The sequence below is a fragment of the Halyomorpha halys genome, unplaced genomic scaffold (genome assembly GCF_000696795.3).
Source record: "Halyomorpha halys isolate HHAL.00 unplaced genomic scaffold, Hhal_1.1 Scaffold1643.1, whole genome shotgun sequence".
NCBI classification, from domain to species: domain Eukaryota; kingdom Metazoa; phylum Arthropoda; class Insecta; order Hemiptera; family Pentatomidae; genus Halyomorpha; species Halyomorpha halys.
This window is the reverse complement of record NW_027113566.1, coordinates 40,226-51,713: the sequence shown is the minus strand read 5'-3', so window position 1 is coordinate 51,713 and position 11,488 is coordinate 40,226. Positions and strand designations below refer to the sequence as shown.

The 11,488-nt window shown below is 31.7% G+C and overlaps 1 protein-coding gene across 1 annotated transcript in view; it reads right to left on the bottom strand.

Moving 5' to 3' along the window:
* Positions 1-11,488, bottom strand: part of LOC106690287 (zinc finger protein 665) — a 37,679-nt gene that overhangs the window by 17,835 nt on the left and 8,356 nt on the right. The window contains exons 5-9 of the mRNA XM_067051000.1: positions 10,919-10,966; positions 6,385-6,432; positions 3,406-4,452; positions 2,576-2,754; positions 2,201-2,476 (exon numbers count right to left, since the gene is read on the bottom strand). Coding sequence (XP_066907101.1) covers positions 2,201-2,476; positions 2,576-2,754; positions 3,406-4,452; positions 6,385-6,432; positions 10,919-10,966 — 1,598 coding nt within the window. The remainder of the gene's footprint in view (positions 1-2,200; positions 2,477-2,575; positions 2,755-3,405; positions 4,453-6,384; positions 6,433-10,918; positions 10,967-11,488) is intronic.

Here is an 11,488-nt window from a genome sequence, read left to right as displayed (position 1 = left end):
TTTTCTGCTTTCTTTATTTTACCTCTTTTTTTCTCCATTTTCCTTAACCACGTTATAAGTTATGTTCACTATATTATTATTGGTGTTTTCAATTTTTTTTTTTCTATTCATTTCTTATGGTATACTTATACTTTACTTATATTTTGCCTCTTTATAAATTATTATTGTTACATATATCTTCTTCCTCTCAATTTTCTTTTTCTTTCCATATTTCAATTTTTAAATTAGTAATAACTAATACGTTTATACTTCTTTGCATTATATACATTTATTTTTATTTCATTTCCTTAATTATGTTATTTTACCCAGTTTTTCAATTACCTATGTATACATTTTATTTCCCGCTTCTCTCATCACTTCATTTTATTAATTCTATTTTTTTAAATTATTCATTGTATGTTTATACTTTCTTTTTTATTTTCTATACTTACTTTGGTTGTTATCTTCTTCTGTTCTTAGCCCTGAAGAAGGCTAGAAACTCTAGCCGAAAAGTTGGCACAATAAAATAAGTTGCATCAACTTATTTGAGTTTCTCTTTAACCGCATCCCCAACCATCTCCTCGTACGTCGTCCACGGTCAACTATTTCTCATAATTTTGTTTTCTTTTACCTTAACTTTTTTTTTTTCAATTACCATTTCCAACATAAAAATATTAATTCCCAGCATATTTTTAACTGAGCAAAAGAAAAGCCTTTATTCACTTTTTACAAATGTAACAGTGTGCCTAAGTAAAGTTGTTCATTGTTGTAGCGATTAATGAAGCAAAATTAAGTTCAATTATTTATAAGACGATAAAAAGCAGCTTCTATCAAAGTTTTATTTTTCACCATGAACCATTTATAGTGCCCATATGCACTAAAACAATGATTGCCGTTAGATGTTATTATACTTCTCTTATTGATAAATATATTTCATTATTTAAAGTTTTAAATAATTTGATTCTTTTTTTATAATTATATTTTTTGTATGAACTTTATGTTCTTGCGAGAGATTTGTTAACACATAAAATTATATCAAATAAGAAAAAAAATTGAAGCAAATAAACAAGTAAGGTTTATATTTACCATAAACATCGACAAAAACACATAACTTTTGAAAATTTCAGATTTTAACAGTGGTCCTATTGGATATTTTATAGTTAAAATAATTTAAAATCAGAACAAAAACACTGTTTAAGCATCTCACCTGTGTGAAGGATCAATATGTTATTTTTGAAATGGGAATTTTTTATTACTTTATATTCACAATGACACTTAAAAGGCTTTCTCACCATCGTGTTGGTTCATTAGATGTATTTTTAAGTCTCTAGAACTTACTGATTTATAATTACAATGAGAACACTACAAAGAAATTTTTTTGTAGAAATCGCACAACTCCACTTCTTCAAATTTAGATTATAGGAGTGAGTTTTCTTGGATCTTGATCAACTCCATTTGCAGTTTATATCCAAGTGTATTTGAGAATTTTGTTAGAGTAGCAAATAAATTGAAACAGTCTTCCATGTTTTTGAAATCGCTAAATTTGTTCGAAAATTGCTCTGACAGAACTTGAGTTTTTCGGCATATTGAACATAAGCAATATTTTCATACGCAGAGAGCGTGGTGAAATTGTAACTGTTACCAGACAGCATCTGTGCATCCCACAAGCAGATTTTGTTCTGAAACCCTTTCAAATGGTAGTTCAAATCATTTACTAACTGTCCATGTTTTGAAGTTTCAAATATAAATCATTCAAATAGCCTTAGCCTGTAAGGTCGACCAGAAATGCTAATTCATAAATCCATTTTGGGTCATTATATTAAGATAGTGGTTAATCTTTTATTTGCCTAAAATCTGCTATCTCATTTCTAAGCTCATAAAACCGTTTTAGCATTTTATCTTTATTTAGCCATCTGACCACAATAATATGTTATGTTGTCATATTCAGCTGATAACTCACTTAAGCCCTCGGGAGCGAATAAAATTTATGGTTTTAACTACCACATCCACAGCATTCTGGAGTCGAATGGACTTATAACACAAGTTTTGTTAGTAGATAATGCAATGAAGGACTATCAACTCATCTTTTTGCACATTTAATTCAGTTGCTTTTTCATTCAAATTTCGGATGAAAACTTTTAAGTAAGCCAACATTAGAAGGTGCACCATCTGTGCATACACCAACTAATTTTGACCATGGCAAACCAAAACTTGTGAATACCTCTTGAACTTCATTAAAAATGTCTCCTGTAATGGTTACTTTTAGTGGCTGTAAAGCAAGCAGTTCTTCAGTAACAATGAGCTCTTTCTCAACACCTCGAATTAATATAACCAGTTGAGCTGTTTTGGACAAATCGGTGCTCTCGTCTATTGCTATGGAAAATGATTCAAAACCAGCCATACGGTCAGTGCATGTTATTTTTATATCATTAGCCATCATTTCTATAGGTCGGACAACAGTTCGTCTTGACAAACTAATTTTTCCAAATTCATTTTTCTTTTCAGGACACAAAACACTGCAAACTTCTAACATCCACTACTTGATAAATTCTCCTTCGGTAAATGGTTTTAATGATTTTGCAAATTTTGAACTAACTATAAAACTAGCTTTTACAACATTATCATGTTGTGTTCTTTGTTTATGAAACATTTGCTGCTGTCTTTCCAAATTTGTTGTAAGCTTCTGGATTTTGTCTTTTTTTATTTGTCCTGTCAGTGAGTTCAGCATAGGATGCTTAGTTGAGCAATGCCTCTTTATATTGAATTCTTTTATCACTGAAAGGGATTCATTACATAGCAAACAATTAGGCTTACGATTGAGCAAGATAAAAAAGAATTCTTCAGTCCATTTTTTTTAAAACTGGTGACCCTCTGCATCTACTTTTTGTTCGATTAACTTAATAACAAAATATAATCAAGATGCACACAAAGTCACAAAGCAAATTGACTGCCCTAGCAGTTCCCTAGGATATTGCTTGTTGAAGTTATCATCTCAGTACCTCAAATAGAACTAAACTAAAGTTCGAGCCATCCACCTGCTTGTATAAGCAAAATGGAGGAATGATCTAGAATCATCTAGTGTAGAACAATAGAGAAGCAATAATATTTTGTTGCGCCGCCAGTGATTGGCCACTCTTTGATGATCACCGCCACTCAGCTTGCTCATTAACTTGATTCTGTTAGAATGAGTAAGTAGCGAATTATTTTTTTTTAATTGGGTTTTTCAAAATGTCTTGCGGGCCAGATCAAATCTTACAGCAGACCAGGGATTGCCCACATATATTCAAAAAGATATTTTGTACTGCTTTATATTCACAATGAGGGCACTATGATGAGGCTTCTCACCTGTATGACGGAACATTACACGTTTTAAATAGACCTTTTGTACTGCTTTGTATTTGAAATGAGGGCACTGAAAAGACATCTAATCTATATGACAACGCAATATATGTCTTCTTAATGTTGTAGAAGTAACTGATTTGTAATCACAAATAGAACATTGATATACCTTTTCCCCAGTGTGGCGGTACATAATATGTTTTTTCAAATAACCCCTATGTACTGTTCCATATTCACAATGAGGACACTGATAAGACTTCCTCCCTGTATGATTGGTCATTATATGTTGTTTTAAACGGACATTTAGTGCTGCTTTATATTCACAATGAGGGCACTGTAAAGGCTCCTCACTAGAGTGATTGGTCATTATATGTTTTTTTAAACTGCTATTTCGAACTGCTCTATATTCACAATGAGGACAATGAAAAGGCTTCTCCCCTGTGTGAGTAGACATTACATGTTGTTTTACATGGACCTTTTGTACTGCTTTATATTCACAATGAGGACACTGAAAAGGCTTTTCACCAGTGTGATTGGTCATTATATGTTGATTTAATTGGCTTTTTCTTATTGCTTTATACTCACAATGAGGGCACTGTATAATCTTTACACCTGTATGACGGCGCATTATATGTTTTCTTAATGCTATAGAAGTAAATGATCTGTAATCACAATGAGAGCACTGAAAAGACTTCTCACCTGTGTGATTGATCATAATATGTTTTTTCAAATTACCCTTACATACTGCTCTATATATACAACAAGGACACTGATAAGGCTTCTCATTTGGATGACATGCTATAATATGTTTTTTTATATCTGCAGATTTAACTGATTTATAATCACAATGAGGACATTGAGGAGGCTTCTCATCTATGTGAAGGACCAGTATGTGATTTTTTAATTTGTCCTTATGCATTGTTTTATATTCACAATGATAACATTGAAAAGGATTCTCATCTGGCTGACAGTTCATTATATCATCATTCAAATAGCAATTTTGTATTAATATATATTCGCTTGTTTCATCCTTATCCTCAGAAGTTACTTGAAGTGAATTGTCAATTTTCTCTAAATCAATGTTTATCCCATCTTTCAAGAAATTCTCCATCTCAATGGTAGAATCCTTGGAACCTATAAACAATAATACTTATTAAAAATAAATATTACAACACAATTGAACAATATAAATTAATAGGAGAGCAGTATGGAAGTGGTAGAGATCCAAGGGACTCCTACTGGAAGAGTTTGATTTGAGGAGTCGCGACCATAGGAGTATATAGACCAAAGTGACAGAGGAGCCTCTGTTATAAAGGTATGGAAAGGAGCTAATGCCATCTCTTTAGAGAGAGGGGATTAGAGATAGTAACGGAGGATTAGCTACTTCAAATTGATGTTGATATAATTTTGAACTAATTGTTATTAACTTTAAAAGCTTCACTGAAAACAGTTTAATAGTGCAAAGAGAATGAGAGGTATTTAGAAATAGGGGACCACAATAGAAATTTCTTTAAAATCATATTTGGATACAGGATAACCCACTACATAATACCCAATAAACGACTACAACGACATAAAATAATATCTAATATCCTTCCGTTAATCTTGAAAGAGTTCAAAGAATCCCCTTGGGTAAAAAAATGCAGAAATTTAATTAATATGATAAGATCCTACTGGACTAAGAGTCAGGTTCAACAAGAAGCCGATGGTATGATGAAACAGTAAAGAGCTAATGGAATCCTCTGAAAGAGGGAGGAGGGAATGAATACAGTGAGAGAGGCCATGTTACTTTAAATAGCTGTGATCTGATATAAATCTGAGCTAATAGTTATAAACTTCAAAAGCCTTTTAAAACTCTTTGGGAGTGGGGTCAACAGAACTCCCCCCCCCCAAAAAAAAAAAATCAGAGTTCTGGTAGCTTCCCTAAGAGTTATAGGGTTTGCAATAATATTAAGAAACATTTCTGTTGTTTAAGACTCAAAAAATACCTATTTAAAGAGCGTGCAACCCCCTCACCAGGAGTTCTACAAAATTATCCTTTATAATCAAAGTGCTAAATCTGAGCTAATAGTTATAATCTTTAAAAGCTTCATTGAAAACAGTTTAGCAGTTCAAAAAGAATGGGAGGTATTTAGAAATAGGAGACCATTGCATACATTTGTTAAAAATCAACTTTGTATCCAGGATGACCCACCATTACTGCTCTATGTAAAAAATACTACCACATAATGCCCAATAAACAACTACCACTACAAAAGATCATCTAATATCTTATATCCTAATATCTTCAAAGAGTTAAAAGAACCGACCTGGGTAGAAAGCCAGTCTAGTCTGAGAAGTTAATAGAATTCAACTTGATTTAACCCTTTCAAGACAGCTCATATTCTGGAGACCACCCCCACAATCCAAATTTTTTATTTTCTTTATACTGGGCATTTTTGATAAAAAAACATGTTTGCAATAGAAATCAGTCACTTTGTACAAATAAGATGATTGCACAACGTGTGTGCAGGTAGCTCCTCTAAATGTTTTTATTACGAGGGATAGATTGCAAGTGTGCAACTTAAAATAAAATAAAAACACATTATTAAATTGAACATTCATTCCAGAAAGATTCGAAGTAGTAGAGTAACATGAAATTCTCATTTTAGGTTCAGTTATGAAGGAAAGAATATAATTATAGATAAAATGAAATAAATAAAAATGAAAGAATATAAACATAAATTTATAAGAAGCAGTACAAGATAATGAATTATTCTGGAAGGATGACCCTTACTTTTGTTTTACAGAATGATAACTCTTGAAACAATTCCCCAAACATAATCCAACACGAAATTTTATTTTTACACACTTCTCGGATAATTTTTGTTTTTAATGAGTCTTGCTCAAACGGCCACTTCTTCAATACTGACTGATAATTGCAATTAAAGATCATTGTACACACGCTGTGCAATTGGTCTTTAATGTCTTAAAAAAAAAAAATGGGTTCAAGATCAAGAAGTCTAATTATCGAGAGCTTTGAATGAGGAAATAGTTAAGATTATTTTTATTTCAAATTTGCCTCACCACAATTATATAGTAGTCCTTCCTCTTGCCCGATAAAAATGGTGTGAACTGCAACAATAAATAATAATAATTTTAAATTATTAAGTTCAATTTCTGTTTTCTTAATAAACTTGACACTCTGATCTAATACTTTATACTATTAATAACACAGGTCTACAAAATAATAAAATAAAGCTACATGAAATGATATTTTCATTTCTGTGAAGTTGTTGGCCCCCCATCCTCTAAATATTTGAAATTTTTTTAGAGTTCTGGGAGCGCCCCTAAGAGTTTTAGAGTTCTCAATTATATACAGAAACAGTTCTGTTGTTTAAAACATGAAGAATACCATTCAAAGATACACACAGCAACCACAAATTATGTGTAACTTTGACACCCTAACCTTTTTGCTGTCAACTTTAGAACTTTGATTATCACGGGTAATTGTCAGAACTCTCAAAAAACGACAAAAAACTTTTGATAGAAAATTTTCATATTAATTCTTGGAGTCCTTGTAGCTTCCCTAAGAGTTCTATAGTTCAAAATAATTTTAAGAAACATTCTGTTTTGATTCAGACACGAAAAATCTAATTACAAAGATGTGCGACTTTTGAGAAACCCCACAATTCTAAAAATCACTTCTCAGAATGAAAATTTTCAATCACAGATTTCTGACGTTAAACCAAAAGATTTATTGGGTGACAAAGTTGCACAATATGTGTGGTTGCCACATTTAGCTTAGAATGATATTCTTCATGTTTTAAACAACAGAACTATTTCTGAAAATAATTGAAATAATTAATAGATAATTTAATTTGAATAAAATAATATAGAGGATGGGGGGCCAACATCACAGAGTAGTAGTATGGACACCATGAACTAAAGAACTAAAATGATTTATTTTTTCTTATTAGATTTAATTAACTAAAACCTGGTACTATACAAAAAAAATTCATCACGTCAAGCTGTTTGTAAAACTAGAAAACATAAAAAATACACTTTAGAAATATTTAAAAAAAAACAAAACAATAGAATTATAAAAATGCGCTGTGTCAAGTTCTTCCACGCTAACGTAAAACTCTATCTAATGTAAATCCAAAGAAGCTATAACAAAACTTTATGACCAAAATCATATATCTCATAAAATCTATAGCTGTTAGAGCAGATCTATTTCTTAATAGATAATACCATTTAGTGATATCAGAAATTACAAAAAAATAATCTCTATTTTAAAGATGGATCCGCCATATCGATTTTTTTAAATTAAATTAAATTTATACATGTATACATATGTCTACTCATATATATTTTTGGTTACTGATGTATGCAGCCAGATTAAAAATAATTAAATCATCTTAATTATTAAATTATCTTCAGGAGGAGGAATTTATCTCTTTGATTCCTCCCTTGTATAAACTACTGGTAATTACAATTTATGAATACAAAATATACAAATAATAATGAATAATATGAAAATATTAAATTTCCAATAAACATTAGTTTTATTCAAACTTACAATTGTATCCATTCACATTTTTACATATATATAGGTTGACCACAACATCCTTCTTACCAAACTACGAAATCTTCCTCTATCCAACAGTGCTTTGCGCTGGTTTCAATCCTTCCTATCCGATCGTTCCCAGTATGTAGTGGTTCCTGATAAATCTCCATTAATGACTCGACCCCTCACCTGTGGTGTCCCTCAGGGTTCATCACTATCCCCTACCGTTTTTGCTATCTTCATCAATGATCTTCCCATCCAACATTCTCAATACGATTTGTACGTAGATGATTTCCAAATTTACCTTTTCTTCTCACCTTCTGACCTATTAGTTGCTACGGAGAAGATCCAGGAAGACTTGAATAGAATTAGCCAGTGGGCACAAGAAAACAAGCTTAAGATGAATGCAGAGAAGACTAAGGCAATCGTAATAGGATCCAATCACCTCCTGAAAAATATTACTCCCATTCCAACTTTATTCCTAAACAACAATTCAATACAATTCCATTCATATGTTAAAAACCTTGGTATCACTATAGAACAAACTCTCTCCTTGAAAAACCATGTCTCCGATATTTCCCGTTGTACCTTTTCCACTCTGAAGCATTTAAATTATCTTCATCACCTACTTCCTTTTGAAACCTGCAGGCTCCTGGTTACTTCCTTGATATTCCCCCACTTTAACTATTGCTGTGTAGTTTACAGGGTTGTCTCTCGGGATCTCAAAGCAAAATTAAAACGGTTAAATAATTGCTTTGTACGATTCATCTTTGGGTCCCCAGGGACACCTCTCGCCCGATTTTATGAAGAGTTGAAGAGGCTTTACCCCTCCTTCCGTCGTAAATATTTCCTTGCTTCCTTTCTCTATTAAGTTATCTATTTCTGCCATCCATCGTTCATCTCAGATATCCTTCAACTTAAGTCCTCAGAGCATTCCCGCAATACCCACTCACAGCCTTCAGACTTATATGTAACTGCCCATCGAACCGCAGCCTTTGGTACATCTTTCCTCATCCGTTCCTCTTCCATATGGAATTCTATTCCTCTTTTATTCATAGTTTTAACACCTTTCCAATCTTCAAATCCTGTATCTTTAACTACCTTCTGTTCACCCAATTCTGGAAGAATAACAATTGAAAGTTTCAAAAAAGCTTTATAAATTTTCTGTATTTTATGTCTTAGATTTTTGTTTATAATTGTAAATATGTACACAAGCAGAAACTATATCTTTTCACTTATTATTTTTTAGTTTAATTGTATTTGATTTTTTATCATTCTTTTTTCTTTTTATTTACTATCAGAAGACATCTTATGTTTTATGATATGACAAGTGGTTTTATTTTATTTGTTTTATCATTATTTTATATATTCTGTTAATTATTGTTGTTTATTTGTATATTTTTAGATTCATTGTATTATTTTATTTTATGACATCTTGTAATTTCATCCCTATTTTGTAATTTACTCTAAAGCCTCTATTTTGACGCCTGTAAATTATTCTAAAGGGATCAATCCCAGAATAAATAAATATTATTATTATATTCTCATATCTGGAAATAACGAAGAATTGCTGGCTCTGCTTGCAATAATAAAAATAAGGTTGAGTAAGCTCAAAGCCACAAAATACGAAGTGTGGCAGAAAAGTAATGACACTGATTTTTATTTTCCTAAGTTTTTATCTATTTTGAAACATCAATGTTATCCCCTTCAAAGTAGTTCTCTTGGGCAGCTACACACTGATGGAGACTTTGTTCCCACTGATGGTAGCAGCACTGGAAGTCTCTAACCGGTATAGTCTTCAGTATGTCCGTTACACTCTTTTGGATAATTTCCAAAATCCTGAGATGACGTCCTTTGAGGAGTATTTTCAGTTTAAGAAAAAGTCACAGAAACTGAGATCAGGTGAATAGCAGGGCTGGGGAACCACAGGAATGCCTTTTGGGTTAAAAATTCTGTTATGGAGAGAGCAATGTTGTATTAAAAAAATCCATGATTCATCATTTGTGATCACATAGCAAAAGAGATCTTGATCAAGATCAAATTTACGAGTTCACTCAACATTCTTAATGTTAAACAACGGTCTAATCTCATAAGAGTGTTCACATGTTTGATGTTTTTGAAGTTGAAGGCTTCCCTGAAAGGTGTTAATCGACGTTTTCTTTGCCTTCCAAATATGATTCGTGCCAGTGAAAAACTTGAGCTTGTGATAAAGAAGGTTCCCATAGGCCTGTTTTTTTTTTCATATGTCGCACTTGCCGATTCACCAAGCTTAACACAGAATTTTATGGCACAACATTGCTCCAAATTCTACTTTTCCATTTTACGTTAAGCACAACCAAAACACAACTTCACTAATAGTAATCACAAAAATCATGTAGTCAATGGAAGGAGTTGAAACTCGTACTGAGCAACAGCAGAGTATTGATACGCATGCTCTATCAAAGACAACAGCGCAGGGTTACCAGATTGTGTTACTAGCAGTGTTGCCAGTCTTATTACTTTTCTGCCACACCTCATTTAACTGGAATATTGAATATGACAATACCAGGTCAAAACCTGTCTTGATTATTGGGAAATTAGATCAGACACATCATTGTCATTTTGAGGCTACCAAACTAAAGCTTACCAAACCTAATTAACATTTGATTGAAACACTTTACTAACAAATAGTTTTTTTACTTTTTAAACGTAATAAAATATGCAAAACATAATATTGTTGCATCATAGCAGAGCCAAGAAATAACCAAAGAAAAAAAACTATTTTTAGTAACAAATTGACAATTAAGAACAATAACGAAATTGCAAAGCACTGAGGTTACAATTTCATACTCAATATGAAAAAAAAATCTGCTGCATTAATCTTTTCTATATTACTGCCACCATAATTTATTATAATATGATTAGATGATAACTAGGAGGGGAAAAAACTAAGAAAGACTTTTAAAATTAATTTGGAGTAAAGAGTGTTTCTATTGTAAGATAAATTGTAGAAAATCATTACTCATGGACTCGGTCGCCCACTCAAATGTTAATAAATTAAATGTTTCTCACCGTCATCTGGGATAATAAGCTCGTCTGGTTTCAATTCAATGATCTCATCTGTAAAAATGTGAACAAAATAATATAATGAATAATAAATCAGAATTAGATGTTTTTAAATTCAAATATAAGATGGTTTTATCTAGGAAGCACCATTATGAGATCATAAATAAAAAGTTAAAAAAAAAAAAAGTCTGAAAATATTCTCTAGAACTAAAAATATATCTTCATATAATTTATAAACTATGGCAAAACACAATTAGAAATGACAATTTTTTTAACTTTGATGTCTATCAAGTTTGAAGACTGTAAAAGATAATAGAAAAATTGGCCACAAATAAACAAAATTTGTTTTATAAAAAGGTGAAGATAGTTGACCATTAAGTGTGTTCTTCTGCTGACCGCGCCCCCTGACCATTTTCTCCTCTTAAAATTGGTTTTAGACATAAAACTCAAGCTCTATAAGGCAAATCCAATGAAGCTACAACAAAAATAGATAATATTGTAGTAGAGTAGTTTCCTACTTTTATTTAATTGTATTGGTACCACTGCCATATGTAAGGTTACCTAGCTATAAGGTTG